Source organism: Hipposideros armiger, unplaced genomic scaffold (assembly GCF_001890085.2).
Source record: "Hipposideros armiger isolate ML-2016 unplaced genomic scaffold, ASM189008v1 scaffold_950, whole genome shotgun sequence".
Taxonomy (NCBI): Eukaryota; Metazoa; Chordata; class Mammalia; order Chiroptera; family Hipposideridae; genus Hipposideros; species Hipposideros armiger.
Genome location: NW_017732300.1, coordinates 232,455 through 255,423, shown reverse-complemented (window position 1 = coordinate 255,423; position 22,969 = coordinate 232,455). Strand labels below are relative to the sequence as shown.

Genomic DNA, 22,969 nt, shown 5'->3' with positions numbered 1-22,969 from the left:
TTTGGATACGGGGCCCGTGAGAAGCCAAACGACCTCCCCAAGTCCCAAGCAGAGACCGGATCGCGGGTCCGGGGCTCTGCCCCGCGAACGCCCCTTTTCTTTCATTTGGGGGTGGGGGCTCCAGGGCTTGGCCAGCGGGGCGGGACAACGGGCGGTGCCGGGCCGCGGTGGGCGGGGCAAGGGAGGAAACCGCCAGGCCGGGGGTGGGCGGGCCCTGCGTGGGCGTGGCCACGTGGCCCCGCCTTCCGGACGGAGGCAGGAGGTGCGGCGGCGCCACCGCGCCACCAACTCATCCGAAACTTGTGCGCAGTGGTGGGCGCAGCCGCGGAGGATGGGGTGGTGCGGCCGCCGCTCGGGGCCGCCGCCGTCGCCGCTGCTGCTGCTGCTGCTGCTGGCGCTGCCCGGGGTTCGCGCGGCCCCGCGCTCGGCGCTCTACTTGCCCTCCGACCCGCTGACGCTGCTGCAGGCGGACACCGTGCGGGGCGCCGTGCTGGGCTCCCGCAGCGCCTGGGCCGTGGAGTTCTTCGCCTCCTGGTGCGGCCACTGCATCGCCTTCGCCCCGACGTGGAAGGCGCTGGCCAACGACGTCAAAGGTGAGAAGCCAGGGGCAGGAGGGCAGCCCGTGCCCCTCGCCCCACCCGGACCGACCGTCCTCACCCACCTGCCGGGCCGAGAGGCCCTCGCACGCGGCCTGCGTCCCCCGCCCCTCACCCTCGCCCACCTCTTCCTCTCTGTCCCTCCCGCCTCCCCCAGTTTCATCCCTCAGCTGCATTTTTGCTCCCGCCCCTCCCTGCCTTTTCCCCCTTTTCTCTCCGCGTTCCGCGGCCTGGGCCCCCAGACCGCTCTGCTTTCCCGGTTGGACCTCTGCCGACCGCCCGCCCTCATCCCTGCGACGGGGTCTCCTTTGTTCTTCCTCGTCTGACACCTTAGGGCTTCCTCCAGCCCAGCCTTGTGACAGTCCCCTCCCTGTCGCTCAGGGACCCCTGTGGGCTCCTTGCCAGGTTCCCCAGCCGCTGTGGGATCAGTGCTGGGGAGAACAGGAACTGACACTCAGCCCCAGAGGCGGGTTGGCCCAGCGGGTACAGAGACTCCGTTTCTCAGCTTTACCTTGGAGCCAGAGTTTTCCTGTCTCAGTTCTAGGCCTCTCCCGACCGGCTGCCTCAGGCTCCGTAGCTTCTGGACCACATCCTTCTCTCCTCCCCTTGTCCATGCACCCTCTTAGGCCCTTCTGTTTTAACCCTTGAACCCAGAGGCCTGACTGAAGGCAGCCTCTTGGTGTGTGTCTGACCCCTGCTCCGTGTTCCGGGTCGCTGGCCTCACCACTCTAACCGTATTGCCTTGATTCACCCATCAATTGTGTGAGACACCGTTTATGTACTAACTGCCTGAAGGGTAGAGGGATAAGACCACTAAATGTAGTGACTGAAAGGTGTACTTGTATTTCAGAAATGTTAACATTTTGAAAACTTACGACTTACAGCTGAGGCATACTGGTAATAATAGTAATTAATGAATGTTTACTGAGTGCTTCCTGTATGTCAGACACCTTCCTAAGTGCTTGACATACGTTATCTCAGAGTTTCCACAATTTAAAGACCCCTGGAGTGTCACACAGCTGCCTAGCCCAGGTGGTGTGTGTATGGGGGCCAGGAGTGGTGGTCGTGATTTGCTTCTGATTTGCTGCCTCTGAATGGAGGTCCTTCCTGATTGTGGTGCTAGGGCCCCAGCAGAACTCCTGATCTGAACTGGTCACTGAGTGAGGACTGTGGGCATCTTAGGAAATAGGCCTCTTTCTGGAGGGAGGCGAACTGGAACCATTGTTCTCCTGCCGTGTAGCTGATATTTCTATAACGCAACTGTTGGTGGTAGAAGAGCACATTTGTAGATGGTCGTTTTCAACTCAGGTGCCCTTTTCCCTTGAGTAGCTCCCCTTGAGTGGCTGGATGGAAAGATGTATACATCTTGTTAGCCACATGGTCCTGGAAAGTTATTTTTAAACAAAACTGATAAACCATGTTACCTCCAATTTACATACAGACACTTGTTTGCGTGCCTTTCTGGCCCCATCAGCTGAATGTGCCATTTCTCAGCAGCTCTTGACACTATTTCAGTGATGTCAACATCTCTGGTCAGGGCAGGAAGGAGGAAGAATGTTGAACATGAAATTGGAACATCTAAGGGGACATCAGGTGTTCAGGGGACCTTGTGGGCCTAAACATCATGAAAATCCTGCGATGATTTTCCACTTTGAGGCTATAAGAGGCCTTTAATGGCCGCAGATCGACTCAACCTAGGAGATTCTTATGTCTTAAGAGTGCTGGAGGGAAGGCTTAGCTTCCAGCTGACTCATGTGCTTGGCCTCTTGCAACCCAGAGTTTTCCACTGAATCGAACAGCCAGATACCGACCGAGCCTACTCCTGGATGAAGGTTGCCACTTCCAAAAGGAATATTTTCCTCCCGAGTGCACGGAGTGACAGTCTCGTCCCCCACCCCACGCGCCTCCCCACCAAAAAAAAAAAGCGAAACTTAACTTCAGAAAGGAAAACGGAAGCACAAAAGTCTGTGGAGATGAACCATAGTCAATGGGAGGTGACAGATTTAGGCGGAAACTGGAGGTCTCCCATGAGCGGTGGGATAAGTCAGCCCCCTAAGCAAGATCGCGTCCTCGGAGGGCACTGGCTGAATCTGGTGTGGGCCTGCCATGGTGACGAATGCCCACCCGCCCCACTCCAATCCAAGGGGCTGTTTCCTGGTGTGGCTCTGCTGAGAAGCCAGGCTGCTCTCCCGTCATCTCTGTTCAGAGTTTCCTTGAGGAAGTTTGGTTGTGGGCCAGCAAAGGGCCGTTCTCACACCACCCTGGGCCCTAGGAGCACGGCCCCTGCCCTCTGCCGATGGTATAAGTATCTTAGGTAGGAGCAGCAAGAGAATGGAAGGCCATGGGGGGAGAGAAGATTTTGCAACCCGGCCTAGCTGGCCTCCGGCGTTTAATCTGACCAGCTATGCTCATTTCTTCAGTGACTTGTGAATAGGCTCTTTGGGAGAGTGGTTGCCATGGGGCAGAGCTCTTGTTTCTAAGGACCTGGCTCATCTCTTTCTATTCCAGAGCAGCTCTTACTGTCTCACCGTATGTTTGGGAAATTGGTTGGGTTCGTTTCAGACCTTCATTACTCTTCACCTGCTAATCAGTCAGTAAATATTGGTTGAGTGACCTCTGTGTGCAAAGCGTTGCAGTTGAGGGAAGTGAGCTACTACACACAGCGGGAAAATTGGCAACAGGAAGAAGCTGTGTTTGAAAAGGGTCAAAGGACTGGCTCAGGCATTTCTTCTTGTAGGAATTCGGGGAAGCAGAAAGTCACAGGGCTATCTGGTCACCAAAGGCCTTCATTCAAGCAGTTATTTATTATACACTTGCCTTATACCAGGCACTTTGCCCAGGGCCTTTACAGGCTACTAGATATATAACCTTTATAGAAAAGATCTGAGCAATAGATATTATCTATTATTTTAAATTTTTTACAGACAAGTAACTTGCTCAAGATTATACAGGTTCCAAAGGAGCTCCTTGAATCCAGCTCTTTTTGACTCTCCAGAGCCTGGGCAGGTGGAGGAGGAAGGGTCCGCCAGGTGGGAAAGCATGGAGGTGTGATTTGTAAGGCATGGATGTGTGAGTAACCATGAGCAGTGTCGGTTTACCTCCCTTCCTCTTCCAGGGTATAGACCACCCTTCCTACTTGTACCCCTGCGATGCCTAGTGCAGAGCCTGGCACAGGGTGGGAGCCCACTGACCACTCATGCAGGCCAATGGCATGAGCCTCACAGGACTCATGAGAGAATGTGAGTGACCGAGCCTTCTGCCGGTGCTGTGGTTCTTCTTGACTCAGACCTGGGGTCGAGTCAGGGTGTGAAGGGTAAGGAAAGCATTTTGTTCATCCCATGACCTCACTGCCCACAGGCCGTAGCGTGGAGGGAGGGGCGAGGTGGTAACCTCGTAGTCCTGGGTAACTCCCGGCAGCAGGACAGCTCGTGGAGATTTTGGCGGATCTCTGGTTCTGACCGCTCCACCTGACTGGCTCTTGGTGGGTTGGGTGGGTCTGGCTTCTGCCTTAATAATGGCCTGCCTTGCTTAACACCCAGAGGCCTCCTGGCCATTTTTCTTGCCAAATGTGCCATCCAGCACCTGCACGGTTGTCAGGGCTGGAAAGGACATGAGAGACCATCCATCGTGGCCCTCATTTGCCCCATGAGGAAACTGAGGCTCAGAGAGGAGACATGGGGAGCTCATGGTGCTCTGGCCGGTTATAGCAAGTCTTGTGACTTGTTATAGAGCAAGTCCAGTGCCCCTTCCTGAACTTGTGAGTGGGGGCGAAGACACTGCCTGTGACTCTAGAAGTAGCCCATCATCCCCTTACCACAGGGTGTCCCCTCAGCCACCACCCCAAAGTCCACAGCTGCCCTCCTGGACACTCTCGCCTCCCCATCCTTCCCCTCTCCATTTGCTCATTTACTCTGTCGTTAGTGGAGAAATGACTCCAAGGGCAGTAATTGCACCAGGAAATATTTTTGTCCCCAAGAACAGGGCTGGACTGATACTGCTGATCCTTTTGGTGTTTGGCCCGCATGTTGTAGTATCTAAGTCACCTGACACTTTAAAAGGCCTCTCTCACCTGGTTGCTTCCGACAGCAGTGCGCTTTGCCTCACCCGGGAAGCACCAAGAAAAGGGTCCTCTCTCCAGCTCTGTGCTGTTCCTAGAGTGATGAATAGCCAGGCCTACAGTGATTCGTGCAAACCAGAACTTTATGTCGCTGTGGCTCATTAAGGTATTGCCATTGATATTCCTGAGAACTATTCCTCAGTCAGGACTCTCCCAGCCAGCACCTGACTGACCCCAGCCTCCCCCTCCACATCGCTCCCTCTCCGGGGATGGGACAGGTAGGAAGAGGCCCTGGCTCCGTTTCTTGGCGGTAAAGGGAATCAGGGAGAAAGAGAAGGGGTCAAAGACTGCCCAGGAGCAAGGGGCTGGGAACCACCAGGCATCACTTTCCTGTGACCCTGTGCTCCTAACACCCCACCCTCCCTGAGTCTCCTGGCTGGGAAGCCAACAGAGCAGCTCTGTGTTCTCTCCTGGGCTCCCTGGAGACTAGCAGGGAGGCTCAAATTCTGGGTTCAGATTCCAGGCTCACCATTGATTGGTTGTGCACTTCGGGCATGGTATTCTAATCTTTATTTTACAGTCGAGGAAAGCAGATCTTGAGATAAGCACTTTACTTTCCTCGTAGGGTAGTTGTGAGCATTAAATTAGATCCATAAGGCACACAATAAACTCTCTGGCTGTAGGAATTCATCGTGTCTAAGTAAGAGCTGGGTCCGTGAATTACCAAGAATGGTATGGAACCAGAAGACAAAGCTGTGTCTACCATTCTGTCTCTCGTGGGGAGGGCTGTGATTGTAGCGTCCTGATCCTGGTGACATAAACTTGGGAACCCTTGGACGACTTAGAGGCCTCTCAGTCCCTGTCCTCATTTGTAATGTGCAGAAATGACACCACCATGGTGAAGACAGATCACCTGGCGCATCCCCTGGGTGCTCACTAAACGCTAAGCTTTCTCTTCTGTCCCCTTCCTGTCCCTTCAGAGCCTTCGTGCCCCACTGGGCAGCAGGCACTGACTGGCCCCGAGGGGTGGTGGCCTGCGCTCCTGGAGAGGCGAGGAGCAGTTGAGGCCTGTGGTCCTTGGTCACCCTGCCAGGGGCCATCACTGGTGAAAGGATGCGAGATTGCCCGTCTCCTCCCCTTGTGACTAACTGACTCACTGAGACAGCTGGGCCTCTCCTGTGGGTCTCCCTGAACAACGTGACTGGAGCCTTAGATAACAGACGACAAGGAGCCAAGCCTGGAGGGTGTCAGATGGCTGTAGGGGTGACCTGTGCGTCCCACCCTCTCCCGGGCCTGGCTCAGGCAGGGAAGGAGGCCTGGGTGCTGTTGCCTGTGATCCAGGGCGAAACCTGGGCAGCTCTTATCTCCTGCATTCGCAGGTGGCTGGCGTTAACCACCCTCCCTCCCTGGACCTGACAGCAGGTGTTCCAGAGCTGGCGCTGCTGAGAGCCAGCCCCTGGCCCGGGTCAGCTGTATAATTCAGTCATCACTCACCGAGCACCGGCTGTGTGCTGGAAAATGGAGAAGCCAGGCAGCGAGGGTGCCGAAACGAAAAGACATTTAGGGGTGGGTAGGCGAGTAATTGTTGGTAGAAACACAAGCAGGGACCCGAGCCTTGGGCTTATCAGGCAGCTCTTCCTGGATGGAAAGATCGAAAGGATCACTTGGAGGCTGAGTAGGCTGGTGAGGGAGCACAGTTCTCTGCAGTGGAGCCGCCCTGAGAAACCCTGCACCAGCTGAGTAGACGTGGAGGTAGGTTAGAGGTGAGGTGAGGTAAGAACCGAGCGTGGGTGAGGAGATGTGGGAGGGAGGGTGGACAGGATTCGGAGGCTGGTTGGGATTAGTGGATCCGTGTGGACAGACTGCCCGACTCTGCCCCCACCAGGTGGTGCCAACCCTGGGGGTGCAGGTGACAGGGTAGAGCAGAGTGTCCGGGATGGAGGGATGCTGTCCTGAGCCTGGCATGGAGCAGACCCTGGCCACAGCCGCAGTTTGTGCAAGTGAGATTTAAAGCCAAAGGATGCGTGCCGGCTTGCAGATTCTTGGATAAGCTCACACTGCCGCCCTTGTGCCAGGGGAGCCTGGCACAAACCCAAAAGGGGTTTGGCGAGATGGGAGGTTGGGGAAGTTGGGGAAATGGCATGGCAGGGTGTGGCCCACCTGTCTGTGCTAAACACTTCCTTCCACTTCCTATCCCTCTTCCCCTCCTCCGACCCCACTCGCCCCCTCTGGCTAGGATTCCAGAGGCTTCAGTGCCAAGAGTGGATTGCCAGCAAGAAAGGAAGAGGCGGGAGGAGCGGCCAGGAGGGAGAGGTGTGTGTCAGGCCTGCCTCACAGTCCCAGGCCCCTCCCTTGTGTCACCCCAAGAAGGACTAGCTTAGTTGCTCAAAGCCTTTCCTCTGAGGGACGGACAGGGGTTGCCTGGGGGGTGTGTACCTCTTCCTGCATCTGTCTTGTGGAAGGAAGGGTAACACTCCTTCCTGGGCATACAATCTTGGGCGCTCTGATGCCTTCTGAAATATTGGTTTTTTTCCAACATCATAAGGAACAGGTTTAGGGTGAGGTAAGAGGCCTTGGCAAAGCCGTGATTCTCGGGGATGTTATTCAGTTGTTAGTACTCTGTACTTCCTGGGTGCTGGGTGGGCTGCCTTCCGCCCCCACCCTGTCTGTGCTCCACATGGGAGGTGTAGGGCCCAGTGTGGAGCTCGCATGCCACCAGGCAGGCACCCTCTTCCACTCATCTGCCCAGAAAAGCCTGTGGCTCCAGGGCGCTGTGGGATCAGCCTAGATCCCTCCAGGCAGGCGCTCACGCTGGCCTCTGCCTGCCTCCCGCCAGAGCCTCCTCTCTGGTCATCTGGTCTCTGTCAGAGCCCCGCACAGCCTGCTGCCTCTCCGCTCGAGTTGCTCACAGTTCTTGTCAACTCGACTGACTCTCAAGGTTCCATCCAATTTCCACCTGCCCTCCAGGCCCATGCTGAGTCCCCAGGGCTGGTCTGTCCTGTGTCCAAACTCCTTGAGTGCTCCGTGTCCCATGGCGTGGCACCGGTCCGTCGCCACCTCACCATTCCTGTGGGTTCATGCGTGTATATCTTGCCTTCCAGCTAGAGCAGCCTCCCATTAACGTGGAACTTTGGTGGGTAAGCCAAGGGGCACCTTGACCTTGAGTCAGAGCTCAGGAGGCCTGTCTGGTAGATGAGTTTGTTTTCTGTTGCCCAGATCCTGGGCTGTGGCTCAGCACAGAGCCATTATTTTCTCTGCCAGTAAGTTACAGGGGAGGGAGGACTTGCAGCCTGGGGCCTGATGCTGGGAGCTGTCAATCTCCCTCCAGACCCTGGCCTCAGGGCTCTTTCCCTGTGGCTCCTGGATTCGGGCGCCGGCCCTTCCTGCCCTGGATTTTCTGCTTCCATCTCTGGCTGGGGAGCCAGTCCCCCATACCCTACGTCCCACCCTCCACGCTGGGCTGACTGCCAGTACCTCTGGCTGCAGAAGCCATCACTGAGGGTCCCTGAGGAATTCCAAACCTCCAAAGGCCTGTTCTCCACCCCTCTGGAACTGATCCTCTGAGAAGACACAGGAACATAGGGAGTATCAGGGCTTTTCCCTGGAGGGCCAGGCTCATCTCCCATCTCTTCAGCCCCTCCAGCCCCTCCCCTGACAGAATAAGGGGGAACACAGATGCCATTATAGGACAGCGTTGCTTGTGCTGTTTAACTGTCCCACGCACGAGCTAAATGCAGAATGACCACCCTGTGTCAGAGGTCCTTTTCTGAGGAAGGGGGCACCTTTCTCATGAGAGCTTTGGGGGCAGGTGTGGTGGGGGTTGGTAGGGGTGGGGTGGTGCATGGGGGAGGTGAGCAGGCAGAGGTGCCAGCCCCTCTTCCTTACCCGAGTTTCTTTGTCCTTTCAGACTGGAGGCCGGCGCTGACTCTCGCTGCCCTGGACTGTGCTGACGAGACCAACAGCGCCGTCTGCAGAGACTTCAACATCCTCGGCTTCCCGACTGTGAGGGTGTGTGCCAGGAGCGGACAGGGGGGCCTGGGGGCTGGGGCCAGCTGCCGTGAGCTTCCCTGGTCTGCCCAGCCCTGTGGGCTTCTCTGATGCTCTTGGGCTGCATCTGTTTAAGTCCCAGCCCTGGAACGCTGCCCCTTTGCTCAATGAGATACCTGTTGTAGAGGCAGAAAGGGGTGTGACTTGGGAGGCAGAGAAGAAAGGGGTTCATTTGGTCTGGCAAGTTCTCCCGTTTATAAGGGAAGGGGGCTGCGTGTGGGTGTGTTGCATGGGCAGATTTCAGCTGAAGAGATCATCACCTAGGCTGCTGAGAGCGCCCAGGGGACTCTTCCCAATTCCTCTCCCTCCTGACCTCCTAGCCTTAGCGATCTGATATAAACCTTGTAAAACCTATAAAACTAGGGTTCAGGCTCTGGCCTGTCCATGGCATGATCAGACTCAGGGACCCAGTGGTCCCCCAGGAAAGAACCCCAGAGACACTGGCAAGCCCTCATCAGGACTCACCCTCATCAGGCAAGTGCCTTGAACCCGAGTAGTTCGGAAGCGACCTGTCAGGATAGCCTCACCCCACAGTCAAAATGCTAGAGTGCCTCAGGTAGGAGGGATCCCCATCACATCACGTCACATCACGGAAGGTGGCACACCCAGCTCATGAGGGCACTGTCACCACAACTCTGGCTAAAGGCAACAAAGGCCTTACCTGCCAAACTGCCCACCATGGGGCATCGAAAGCATAATTAACTTCTGGACAACTTCCAAGGCTCTAAATAGGAGGCCTCGGAAAGCCCAGAGCAGAAGGCTGTGCTGTTCTATGTAGCACCCTCCCCAGGGCTCGGCCTATAGCCTCCTCCCCCAGAACGGCTTCTAGAAAAGCAGTTTCCAATGACGATGATCAGGAAATGCCTTGAAAGCTGAAAGGCCACACATTGTCCCCAGAGAAAAGTCCCTCTGAGCTCAGGTGCTTCAAGTTCCAAGCAGAACCTTGAGCGTGGAAAACCGGGCCCCAGCCTCCGCCAATGTCCAGCTCTTAACTCCATGTGACCTCACTGTTCCTCGTGCCCAGTCAAGTCCTACTGGGTGCAGGGTCTGCACAGCCCAAGGGAGCTCCCTTTTACTCTCCTGTTACCACTTAGGGCCAGGGCCCAGGCCCCAGGGTCAGCTGAGGCCAGGCTGGTCCGGGCGGGGAGCACCATGGTGAGCCACTAGCTCCTGCCATATCATTTAGAGGTGGCAGCAGAGACATTGCTTATAAACCATCCCTTTCAAGTGAAAAGACCTCCCTGGCAGGGCCATTGCTCTATCCTTGGCCCCAAGATATGTAACAACATATTTTCAATGACTCTCCAGGGGAGGGTGGAGCAGTCTGCTCCTTTTGCTGAGCCAGGGTCAGCAGCCCTGAGTGCGAAGCTGTGGGAAAGCCATTGTGGCCTCCGGAGTCCTAGTTCCCAGGCTGCTGCTTTTCTCCCAGTGGGGACTCATCGCAGGGGTTCGGCCACTGCCCAGCCCCTGGGAAAGGGACTGGCATTGGTACCATGGCCAGGTCAGGACATCCTATGGGGGTTCTGTGGGGCCTGCCACCCAGGGCTTCCTGTTTCCGCCTGGGAGAGGCTGGGGCTCAGTGGGTGAGAAGGAAGGGGGTGGCCCGGGCTCCTCAGTGCCTGCCCCAGTCACGCAGCACACGCAGCCCAAATGCCTCAGGGGATTAATCATCTCTGTAACTGCCCAGCTGGCTGTGGGAGGGCCCTCAGCTGGTCTTGACCTTCCTTTGCCTCCACGGGAAGCACCTGGTTGGGCCGGGCCAGTAGTCACCTGTCCACTTCGTAAGAGCCTCAGAAACCGGTGTTGTGACCTCCCTGCCTCTCCCTGGGAGCCCGCAGGTCAGTTTCGGCAGGGAGAGCCCTGGGTGCCCCATCCTGAGGACTCGTGTGCACGGCCACATGGTCCAAGCGGCTGGCGGGTCTCTGCTCTCGGGCCCTGAGCACCCGCAGTAAGGAGTGTACATGTGCAGCGAAATCCAGAAGCCGGTTTGTGTCTGTTATCACTAAAACAGAAGCTTCATAAAACAATATTCTTACTAAGCGCTATACACACTGATATTTTCTGTTCTGTTTATTTAGAAAAAAATACTGGCTGTGATTCACGAAATTGATTTGACTGCTAATTGCTTCTAGTGTTTGGAAAAGACTACTCAGGTTCCAGATCTGCAGAGATTCTGGCCCGTTGAGAACCTCGTGTGCCTGTGGGCAGTGCGGCTCTATGCCCTTGAAAGCAGACCCTAGAGCGTGGCCTGGCTGCCAGCCGGCCAGAGTAGGACTGTCACCCTGTCTGCTGCCCCCTGGGGACGGGAGCCTGTCCTTGTTCCTACCCATAAAGGCTGAGAGCTCTAAGAGGAGAACACGTGTTGAATAGGGGGAAGAGAGAGTGTTGCTGGTTTGATGGGACAGGCCCACACAGAGTCTGGCCACCCCCAGGGACATAGATCGTGTCCCTTTCCGCGGCCTCCTGCCCTTTGTCACCCTGAGCAAACAGGGAGCCTCCACCAGCCCAGCCTGTTGAGCAAACACCCTGCTCTGCAGGGCGGGCCCCATCAGAGTGTCAGGTCCCCATCAGACTGGAACTGGAACCCAGCGAGAAAAAAACAAAAGTGCAGAGGAAGGACTGGTTTGTACCAGGTTCTGGGTGGTGCTTGGGGACCTAAAGGCTGGGACTTCTGGGGGAAAGGGCTTTGCCATGGGCCACAGGGGTGCTCCTCAGCAGGTAATGGACCAGCACCCTTGGTGACCCAAGGCCTGGTTGGGATCAGGTTTACAGGGAACAGCAGCCTTGGGGTGGGAGGGGACAGAAATCTCCTCTGCAGGATTCTGAGGAGATAATTGATGCGGGTTCAAATCCTGGCTCTGCTGCTTCCTGTATGTGACTCGGGAAGTCGCTTAACAGTGCCCCAGCCTCAGTTTCCCTGTCTGTAAAAGTGGGATGATAACATCCACCTCATGGATTATTGCCAAATGTGAAAGGAGGTCTGACATCTGAAAGTGCCGGGACACTGTGTGGAGTTACTTGGCATTCACTGAATGTTAGTTGTTTTCCTTCCCATTGCCCCACGGGGCTTGTGTCACCGCTGTGGGCACTGCCTTCAAGGCAGTCCATCCTCAGCAGCTACGGAGAGAACGTTTGCTGGGTACACAGCACTGTGCTCACCATTGTGGGACAGGCCAGACAGGTCAGACATGGCCAGAAACATGAGAGGTCACACCCAGACACAGGGCCCGTCTACTAGTTGACAGGCAGTGAGAGACCTGCACCAGTGATGCTGGGAGGTTTGCTGGGCTCCCTGAGCTTTTCCCTCGTGCATCAGAGAGGATTTTGTGTGGGACGGGACTCCTGCTGGATGTGGAAGGACGGATGGGGTTTGGCGAGGAGAGGAAAGCAGCGTGGGCTGGGGAGGAGGTGAGAGCAGAGGCTGTGTGTGGGAAGAGTGGGTGGTGTGCTGAGAGGACTGGTCTGGCTGGAGCAGAGACTCAAGTTCAGGAAGGAGAGAACCCAGTAATGGCGGGGACTTGAATTCGAGGCAGGGAATGTGGACCCCCTGTGGGGGTACAGAGACTGGCCACTACCTTATGTGGCTCTTGCTAGAGGGTGACCCATCAGGGAGGGGGACAGGACTCAGAAAGATGGCTCTGGCACCTCTCTGGAAAGAGGAGATGGGCCGCCTCTCACAGTCGCCTGCTCTCTCCGAGCCGTCTCCTCCACTGACAGCCACAGCGTCGGAATGGGTCAGCTAGTGGATCCTCGTGGGCTCACCAGAAGGTATTTGGAGACTGGGTCATTTTCCTGAAGCTTGGCTTCAGTGCTATCCATGGTCACCACTGGAAAGTGCTTTCTGTTCAGTCTTATCTGCTCCCCGGAGGCAGTCGCTCCTGGTTAGGGTGGTAAAGATCTGCCTGATGCCCGCTGGTCTCCTGCTTTTGGGGAGATGCAGAGGTCCTCAGGGGCTCCGTGCTTAGGGAAGGCAGAGGCTCCTGTGTAAAGTGAGGAAAGGAAAGGGACCAGGTGCTGACTACTCCTGGAAAAAAGAAAACTCACTGCACTTACTGCAGTAACCGGAGAAGTCTTAATCGCCCGTTTCCAAGGCGGTGTGCTGGTTTCCCTTGAGAAAGGCACACCCCCCCCACAGCTGACTTCATACGAATGCATTTTAACAAGAGGACAAAAATGTGCCCTGACTAGGTTGTACTGTGATTTTTACATGAACGCCCAAGATGATCAAAGAGCAGAGATTCTCAGTATAACTGCACACGCGTCTTTTGAGTACTTCCATGTTCTAGCCTCTGGGCCAGGCACTGTGGGGCTGGCAGAGATGAAGAAGTTCAAGTCCTGCCCTCCCAGCCAGGGAGGTGGGTGGAAAGTTCAGATTGAAGTCCATTGTAGCTGAAGTGTGTGGAGTGGAGGGCAGTGGGAGGCGAGTTTGGGGTCAGATCCTGGAAGGCCTCGAATGCCGTGAGCTTGGACGTTATTCGCTGGCAGTGGGGAGTCATGGAGGAGACGTGAGGAGTGACATGATCCGACCAGAACTGTGCCTCAGATAACCAAGAAAAGTGGCAGTGAGGAAGTTGGTTGGAAAATGAAAAGATGGAGCATATTAAAATTTCTGAGAGCATGAAGGGAGAACAGGTAGGGACTGCTGCAGGAGGCCAGGGGATGGGTGGTTGGGCCTGGTCTGGACAAGGCATCTAGTCTAGAGGACGGTTGAAGACGTGTCACAAAGGTCAAATTCACAGAATTTATCCACTGGCTGGATGATGGGGCTGTGGGTGAGGACGATGCTGGCCTGGTGACAGGGAGGAGGAAGGTCACTGGGTGCGACAAGGAACACGGGTGGAGAAACAGGTTGGGGGAGGGGTGACTCAGTCTCGGGGTGCAGGTTTCCCTGACACCTACAGTGTGGAGGGTACCAGGAAGAAACAGATGTCTAGGACAGGTGAGGACCTGAGACAAGGATCAGATTGCAAATTATTTAGGCAAAGGAGATGACATGAGCAAGGGAGACAACAGTAGGTCTCTGTTCCTTCACTCATTTATTCACTCATTCATTCAAAAGCTCAGACTGAGCCTCTGTTTTGACAACCCTTTCAGGGCCATGTAAACAAGAGTGTCATGATCTGATGTGCAGGAGAGGGCAAGGGCCGCGGACAGAGGAGAGGAGTGAAGGGCAGGGGGGAAGGCTGTGCAGGCGGCCACGAAGGCCTGCTCAGTGTCAGGCAGCCAGGGGAGGCTGGTGACAGGAAGGCAAAGAAAGAGCGTCAGGGAAATGGGGCACAAAAAAACGACAACCCCTGGCCAGGGGGGAAAGCAGGCAGTGACAATACCCAGACACCGTACGGAAGCGAGAAAGGCAGGGGAGGTCATTGGCTTGGCCAGGGAGCAGGTCGGCGGAGTGATGGGTCAGGAGCCACAGCAGGCTGCTCACGGGAGTGAAGCGACACGGGCAGTGGGCGAGTGAGGCAGATTCTATCTGGAGAAATGCGGCCGTGCAGGGGACCAGGAAGTGCAGTAACTGGAGAGGGAAGGGGGGCCTCCTCATCCTTTTATTTCTATTATTATTATTATTATTTTGAATTTTGATTAGGAGGGTTGGAGACTTGGTCGGCATAGGGAAGAAGCTGGCAGAAGAGGGGAAAGAGGAAAAGAGAGATTAACTGATGTGAAGAGCTTCCTGAAGACCATGAGGTGTGGGGGCCAGAGCCCAGGTGGTGACTTGTTCTAGAAGGTAGATGGGAAGCTTCCGAGGACAGAAGGCAGGCTGCGTGACAGCAGAGGTACGTGAAGGAGACAGGAGGCCTTCCCTGTAGCTCTGCCCCTCTTGGCGGGGTCGGGGGCTCTGGGGGCCCCTGCATGCCCCTGGGTCACTCTTGCTAACTGAAGCTCCTGTCTGACTCCACGCTGTGTGGCTGCGGCCTTCAGAAACTTGAGCTGGGGTCTGGGGAGGCTACCTTATTATTTTTTTTATAGAGATAATATTGGTATATAATAGTATATAAGTTTCAGATACACAGCGTTATAATTGGGGCTGCCTTTTGATGGAGGTAATGCCAGCCTCTTTTAATAAGTATCTACCAGGGTAACCTGATGGTTGAAGAAACTTTTCTGTGTTCCTTTTCAGTAACTGAAAATGACAGCGGTAGCTATGGGAAAGCCACGCTTTCCCATAATCCTGTGGAAGCACACGGAGGTCAATTCTGACCGTCCATAAACAGGGGCGCCTTTGCTGAGGATAACTACCGCCGTAACAATTATCCTCTGGGCCATTATTTGTGAGCAAATCAAACCCCAAGCAGGTGCCTTTTTAAGTTTTGTTTTGGAGAAACAGTGTCCGTCCATAAATGCCTTCACCTGCTGTAGCTGCTTGATCTCAACCAGGACACGTGTGATCTGTTTTTACGCCGTCTTAGGCCAACGTATGATTTCATTAATTTCAAATACGTCTAATCACTGCCAAGAAAGTATATCAGTAGATGGTTTTCACCCAGAACAAAAGTTTATATGAATGCTCTAAAAAGAGAGAGAGAATAGAGCAGTGAGCAGAGTTAGGGTCCGGGAGAGGATGAAGGCTGCAGGAGAAGGTTGCAGGTGGGAAGAGACAGGTGGCTTCTCTGCATCTTTGTTCCTCCCGTGGGAGACGGGGGCAGGTGGCCCCTGGATTTGAGGTTTCTTCCCACACATGGCTGGAACAAACAAGTGCCAGGTAATCGGTGTTTCCTGGTGTTTAACAGATAGGAACAAAGGGAGGGGGTGATGATGCCGTGAACGGTCAGTGGTCCCTTCCTGCATGTGCTGTAGGGACCGGCACCTTGCTAAGCACTTTAGGTGTACTGTCATGGACTCCTCAGCAGTTCCTCCAGGTAGATGGTGTCATCCTCGTTTAAAGATTACATGGTTCAGAGAGGTTAATGATTGCCCAGGGTCACACAGCCAGGGCGTGGCAGAGCCAGACCATGAACTCAGGTCTGGCAGACCCCAGGGCCTGCACTCAGCCACCGGCTTGGGATAAGGCCAGATGGCCGTGCTGTTGGAGGCAGAGGCCAAAGGTAGGTAGATACAACTGGCCCCAAGGTTAGAGACCTCAGGAAGAGTCCTCTTCCCCAGGCAGTTAAGTGGCTGTCTGTCAGGACAGCTGAACTCTGTACCCTCCTGAGCTCTGGCAGCTCTCTGTCCACTTAGACAGAAGCCCAGATTCTAAGGAGCTGTCCTCTGTTCTTTCACCCCAGGAGTGACAGACTGGGCCTGGAGTGGCATGTAATTGGGAAAAAGGCAAAGCTATGAGTTAAATTGCCCTGCCTGTAGCAAGACTTGCTTCTTAAGAGGCTCAGACCTCTCCCCCCGCTCCCCCCCCCCTGCCTTCAATAGGACCAACCTGGAGACCCCTCCCTTTGTGGGGTGTCTGTTGGGCCAGGCTGGGAGTTCTGAGTGGACAGGGAGCATCCTCCAAGATAAGGAGCAAGGACAGATGGCCTCAGAGAGCGGCAGACATTTCCCACGGGGTGTATGAAGGGACTTCACTGTATATTTTCAGAGGGGTCTACAAGGAAAAACAGCAGTGGTCTTCCAGTCCATTCATACACTAAACATTTTCCAGTCATGCTGGTTTCTGGTGCTTTGTAGAAACAGCCCACCTCCAGTAAAGTGGATGAGCTGGCGCCTATAGCTTCGCTCCGTGCCTCCACGCTGTGGGGTTAGGGACTGGATGCGAGGACAGTGGGGAAAGCAATCAGCGTCCAGCTCCAAGGACTGAAACCTCCCTGTTCTCGTTTTACACGTGAAGAAACTAAGGTTCACAAAGCTTAAGTCATTCGCCCAAAGTCACCCCATTTAGGAAGCAGCTCCGCCCGCACGTGCTGTGTTCTTAGCTCCCCGCGTCACTGACTCTTATCTGTGTGTTTACTTCCAGTTCTTCAAGGCCTTTTCCAAGAATGGTCCGGGGACAACACTGCCAGGTGGGTGCCCTGGCTCCCGTGGTCCCTCTGCCTGCCTCCCTCTTTCCCTTGGGTTTCTTCTGGGGTGAAAGCCCAGCAAGGTCTACAGAGGGCTGAGTTCCCCTAACTGAAAGCCGACTATGTTTTCCTACCTGTACTTCCCAGCCAGGTTGGAAGATGCCTTCAGGAAAACCACGCTGACAGGCCCTTCCATTTTGGCCTATCCAGGGTCCTGGGAGTGGGGAGGGTCGCCACGTTCCCAGAATAGCCCTTCATGTCACAGTGGGCTTGGCATCTGGAGGGCCGTGCCAGACAGCTCCTGGGGAGAGCCCCACAGGCCCAGGTCTGGGGGACTTTTTCCTGCCCCTTCCCCTGAGAGATTGGGTCCCCTTGCATGGAGGAGGGCCGTGAGGAGCCCCACCCCGCTCTAGTGCAGTGGACTGACCATGCCCTGTTTCTCTCAGAACCAGCGGCCCTGGGCCCTTTATTTCTGTGAATGACGCTGACAGGGGCACTGGATTCCTTCTGCTTTCCTCACGCCCCTCCCCATGTCCGTTTTTATTTACAGTGGCTGGTGCTGATGTGCAGACACTGCGGGAGAGGCTCATTGACGCACTGGAATCTCATAGTGACACGTGGCCCCCTGCCTGTCCCCCACTGGAGCCTGCCAGGTATTGGGTGCTGGGGCAGGCTTGGTGCAGTGTGGGCCGAGGTCACAGGCCTGGAGGCCAGAGGGCGGTGGGAACCCAGGTTGGTTCTTCCTGTTGCCTTTGGGGCAGACATCTCAGTGGGTCAGAGGGCTTCCTGTTCCTGGAGGGCCCACCCAGGAGCCCTGTCTTCCTGGGGCTGACAGGGGCAAGGACCTCTCCCACCAGGTAGGAAGGAAAAGGGGCGGGAGTTCTCCAGGTCATGTCTGCTGCTGCTTCTCACAGCTGTCCCCAGGAACGTTTGGAGATACAGCAGAATTTCACATGCCCTAACCCAGGGAGGGCCGCTGGGAGGAGTGGGCGTGGGGCGGAAGAGGGAGGTCAAGGACGACTTAGAGGAAAGGGGGGCGGGGCTGAGAAGAGGAAAGCCTGGCTCTGTAAAATGAGGCTGGATTCCCTGAGCCATGGCTGCGACGGGGGATGGGGCTGTGACTCTGCTCCCTGTGCTGCAGAGCATCACGCACAGTGGCTGGGGTCGGCAGGCTCCCAGGATTCCCTCTTTTCTAGGAAAATGAGGTGCTGAAAATGCACCGTGAGGGATGTAAGCAAACGAGACAGACACAGCCCTTGAGAAACGGAAGAAGGACGGAGCAGGGCACAGGCTGGCGTGCGTGTTTCCTGGGTCTGGCACCCCGAGACTACATGCTGGGCCCAGGGTCTCTGTGAGGCCCGCTGGGGGATGGAGAGTTAGGAAAAATGATGAGAGGCGTTGTGAATTGGATTCATCAGGGCAGTTTTCATCCACATGTCCCTCTCTGTGGGAGAATTAGGGCAGGACACCATGAAACATGGGGCCAGTGCTGGAGCCCAGTCCAGTGGCAGCACACACGGATATGCTAGATGGAGGGGGCGGGGCAGAGTGTACGCCTCTTTTCATCCACTGAGGGGCGCACTCTGGCCCCTACTCGAGCATGTCCGTTGTGCTGTCATGGGTCCAGGCTCCGGTACTGGCCGCATGTTGCATCTTCTGTTTAGAGGTGACCACTGCCATGTCATTGGACCCTGTAGAGGGAACTAGGTCCTCAGGTTGCGGGTAAAAGGAAGAAGCAGTCCCCTAATGCCGTCTCACCTGCTGGCCTCCTAAGCATTTGTGATGTTTTGGGTTTAATTAGAATAAGGAAACAGATCAATTTTGTATCATGCAGTTATTTTCTGTTGAGATTTTGAGCTTTGAAAACAATTGGTAGCTTAATTCTCTCGTTTGGGGGGATAATAAAATTTGCCACCTTCTTAATGTCAACCTATGCTCTGGGCCTCAGTCTCCTCATCTTAAAATAAAGAGGTTGAATCATTGGGTTGTCGGAAAAGTCATGACGCATTTTTGCAATGAAAAACAGAAAAAATATGTCATGACTTTTCCGACAGCCCAATAGATGGCTTCTAAGATCTCCCGTACCCAAGACTTGCTGATTCTTTAATTCCTTGTATATGCCTACTCCAGGAGAGGAAAAAGTAAACCTCCCAGTTGGTAATGACTTGCCACAGATCAAGGCTTGTACATGTGGTGGGTTCTGATCGCCAGCCTCTAAGGGGACCAATGAAACCCATATTCACGAAGCCTGGGCCTTACCCAGAGCACAGGGACAAATGGTGTCAGCGTGCCCCTTCCGAGTCTTCCTCCCCAGACCGCCTCTTACTCACTCCTGACTCTTAAAAGAAACAGGATGAAAAAGCCAATCAACCAGGTGGGTGAGATGAAGGGGGACCATTGGATGAGGGGGACCATCCTTGGAGACTTAGGGTGTGGTTTACACCCACTGGAGGGCAGGCAGGGGTGAATTCCATGAAGCCCCGTGTGGAAACAGAGGAGGTCTGCGTGGGTGTACTCGCAGCACAGTGTCAGCCACGTCTGGTGTCACCAGCAGTTTTACTCCCACTGACAGTGGATGGAGAGTGACTGCCAGCGTTGTCTCTTGCAGGCTGGAGGAGATTAATGGGTTCTTTGCAAGAAACGATGAAGAGTACCTGGCCCTGATCTTTGAAAAGGAAGGCTCCTACCTGGGTAGAGAGGTGAGCTGCCCTCCTGGATAGCCCTTAGCCTAGTAAGTTCGGGAGCAGGGCTGTTCTGGCACATTCCCGGGTCTCTGCCGGGTGTACTTCTGAGCCCAGCACTGGCCTGACCCCTGCTGGGAGAGTCGGGAAGTGTAGGAGCTAGACCTTCGTGTTTTAAAACCTTTGTATATTTTTTTTATTGACGTATAATTGACATACAATATTGAATTAGTTTCAGGTATACAGTAATGATTTGACGTTTGTATACATTGCTCGCCACGTAAGTCTAGTTACCATCTGTCACTGTACAAAGTTAATACACTGTTCCCGACTGTGTTGTGCATTACATGTCCTGTGTCTGGTTTTATCTCCCTCTTCGAAACCAAATAGGATAACACCTGCTGTTTATTGAGTGTTGGATTAGATTGCTGGCACGTAGAGCTGCTAATCTTCCCAATTAACAAAGATGACCATATAACATGTCCAAGATCCCACCGTCAGTGACCTCACAGAGCAGGGGTTTGAACCGGGCCTGTCTGCCTCCAGAGCCCATGTTGTTTCTACACTGGCCCCCCTCCACTCCCTCCTAGAATTGGAGTAAAAAGAAATGGGCGGGAGATAACATCAGAGAGCAACCGTTCCTCATGAGGAAGTGGGGTCTCTTGCCAGGTGAGGCAGATAACAGAACCAGGCAGGTTTGAATTCCCACTCTGTCACTTACATGTATGTCCTGATTAAGTTACCTAACTTTCTGAGCTTCATTTCCCTGCCTGTAAAATGGTGATAATTGCCTTTCTTCAGAGTACTGTCGAGAAAGTCAAATGAGGCGATTTCGGTAAACGGCCTGAATTAGTAGCTGGCACCGAGTGGGTGCTTTATAAAGACCCATTCCTGTGACCCGATGCAGAGAGCTGACCATCCCACGACTGGCTCATGGGCTTCCCCAGACCACGTGTGGGCTTTTCCCAGACGCCATGGTGGGACGGCCAGTGCGTGGGCGAAGTTCCAAGGCGGTGCAAGGGGACAGATGAGACATGAGAGTAGGGATGAAATTAAACACCACCGCTGGCTCTGAATGGGTTTCCTCCTGAAACTGCTCCAGCACAGTCGAGAGCTCTGCCCTGTCTCCAGGCCCCTCTGCCCTGAGAAGGGAAGCTCAGGGAGGTGGGGTGGGGCAGGGAGCTTTGCTGAAGGAATGCCTGCCCCTTGCGGTGTCCCAGGCCAGGCCTCGGGTCATGCCTCTCACACAGGAGTGAGGGATACGTGTTCATTGGAACCAGAGCTCTCCTCCCTGCCCCCACGCCACCCCCGAAGTCCCCTGAGTGACGAAGGACAGGGGCCCCTGTAGACTGTGTCCATACAGAGGTGCTCAGGGATGGCTAGTCTGAGAAGCAGGAGGGCACAGTGGCCGCGAGCCGAGGCCCTGCAGCCAGACTGAACTGGGGTTGACAGCCCAGCCCAGGCGCTTGCTAGCTGTGTGACCTGGACTCATGACTTCACTGCTAAGCCTCTGTTTCTTCATCTACAATAGGAGTTTGATTTTTCAAATGAGTGCATACGTGTACCTTCAATAGGTAGTCCTAGTTATGAGCCCTTTTTAAAGACTGACGCATTCAATCCTCTGAGGTTGGTATTATTATTACAATTTTGCAAGTAAGGAAAATGGGTCAGGGAGAGGGTTAGGCCGTTGGGGTCAGGATTCGAACCCGGGCAGCCTGAGGGTGCTGGGCCCCCTCCCTTGGCCTCCTAATGTTAGTTCCTGTTTCATAGTGTTATTCTGAAGATTGAATGAAGCAACCTATGTAGGATATAATACGTACTCAATAAATGTTAGCTAACATCCTTTTTCCCCTTTCTATTTCTTTCTAAAAATGAAATCCTCGTGTCTGACTCAGTATAGAAAGTCTTATCAATGAATATAAGAATAAAGGTGAACCCACATTTTATGTGTGTTTTACAAATTGCACTCATCGGAAAGAAACGCATATTAAGTCGGGGCTGTCCTGGAAGATTCATGACATGCGCTGTGCACAGTTCCACGGCCCCTCTTGGGCAGTGTTCGCCTCTTGTCACCTGGGGGGTAAGATGTGCTTGGTGGTGTGAGACTCCCGCTCATCACAATAGTGTGTTCTTTGTAAGGTTTAGAGTGGATGGAGCACAGCTGCCACCCAGGTGTCTTCCCAGGGCTCTCTCTGCCCAGTGACTGGGCCCCCACATGTCCGCTGTCTCTGCAGGTGACGCTGGATCTGTCCCAGCGCCAAGGCCTTGCAGTGCGCAGGGTCCTGAACACGGAGAGCGACGTGGTGAACGAGTTTGGTGTCACCGACTTCCCATCTTGCTACCTGCTGTTTCGGAATGGCTCTCTGTCCCGGGTTCCCGTGTGAGTGCTGTGTCTCTCTGCCCCATCTCCCCCCTCCCTGGCCTCATCCTTTATTCCTGCTTCGGGAGGCTGCCAGCCTTTCACAGGGGCTGACGGGTTCTTGCTCCCGCAGTTCCCCTGAGGAGTCCACGGGCAGGCGAGCAGCACCCTCTGCAGATGTGTGCCTGTTGGGTGTGGGACAGTGTCTCTGCAGCCAGGAGCCAGGAGTCGGGGCGGAGAACGCCGTCCCCAGCCCCAGCCCGGCTCAGGAGTCCTGCCTCAGGCCCCTGGCGCACCCAGCGTTGGCGCGTCTGCTCCGTCCCCACCGCAGCCCTGGCCCTGTTCCCAGGCTGCCTGTGCTTGCAGACCGGTTGGCAGGCTGTAGGCCTGGCATGTACTCGCGTGCCTGACCCTCCCTGTCTTTGGTTTTCTAATTGCAGAAAAGTTCATTAGAAGCCAGACAATAGCCATTTCCAAAATGCCAAGAGAAAACAATCAGGCCAGCCGCAGCCCCTCTGTCAGGCTCCTACTGCTGAATGGCCTGTTAAATGGCGCCAGATGGTGCCTCGATGCCCTCCCCGGGCAGATGATTGATGTCAGCCTGGCCCTGCAAGCAGGACAGGGAGACGAAGGCTTGCCTGCCATGCCCAGGGCCATCAGTGCCATCCTGCAGTGAGGCTGGGCAGGGCCACCACCTGCCCTCACCGGCCGGATCACCAGGCAGCGCTGGGCCTTGTCAGAGGGTTCTGATAGCGATGGCCGCAGCGGGGCAGGATGGACTCACTTTCTGCGCAGGCCCACAAAGTGCCAGTCCTGGTGGGGAGAGGCGGCATTGTTTTTCCTCACTTGGAGTTGGTGGAGGGGAAAATTATTTGTGACGATGCTGCTTCTGAGCCATCTGCTCATCGATAAACATCAGGCCAGCACAGCCGAGTGGAAAGCGGTGCTTCCCAGTGCCAGTTCCCCTGGGGGTGCCATCACACTCCTGCTGGTCCTCACATCCCACCCTCCCCAGGGCCCTGACCAGGAGACGCCTCCCGCTGTTGAGGACTCCTCTCTATCAGAGGAGAGGAAGAAACCAAAAGGATTATAAAGTGATTTGAGAATTTTAGTGTTTTTTTTAATTGTTGTTGTAGTTTTTAAAAAATCACTTATCAAACTCCCTTGATTTCCTTGGGTACTAATGTCCCCTCTGGTAGCTCAGAGCAAGCTTGTGAGCGGGCAGCTTCCTTGAGGTGAGCTGCCACTGTGTAGCTTTGGTCTCTGGGGAAGGTAGTCAG

General features: G+C 54.9%; 1 protein-coding gene across 1 annotated transcript in view; it reads left to right on the top strand.

Moving 5' to 3' along the window:
• Positions 1-241: 241 nt before the first annotated feature.
• The window catches only part of QSOX1 (quiescin sulfhydryl oxidase 1), a 37,997-nt gene continuing 15,269 nt past the window's right edge, over positions 242-22,969 (top strand). Inside the window, exons 1-6 of the mRNA XM_019630831.1 lie at positions 242-593; positions 8,561-8,661; positions 16,607-16,652; positions 17,200-17,302; positions 19,258-19,348; positions 21,565-21,710. Coding sequence (XP_019486376.1) covers positions 332-593; positions 8,561-8,661; positions 16,607-16,652; positions 17,200-17,302; positions 19,258-19,348; positions 21,565-21,710 — 749 coding nt within the window. The 5' untranslated portion in view covers positions 242-331. The remainder of the gene's footprint in view (positions 594-8,560; positions 8,662-16,606; positions 16,653-17,199; positions 17,303-19,257; positions 19,349-21,564; positions 21,711-22,969) is intronic.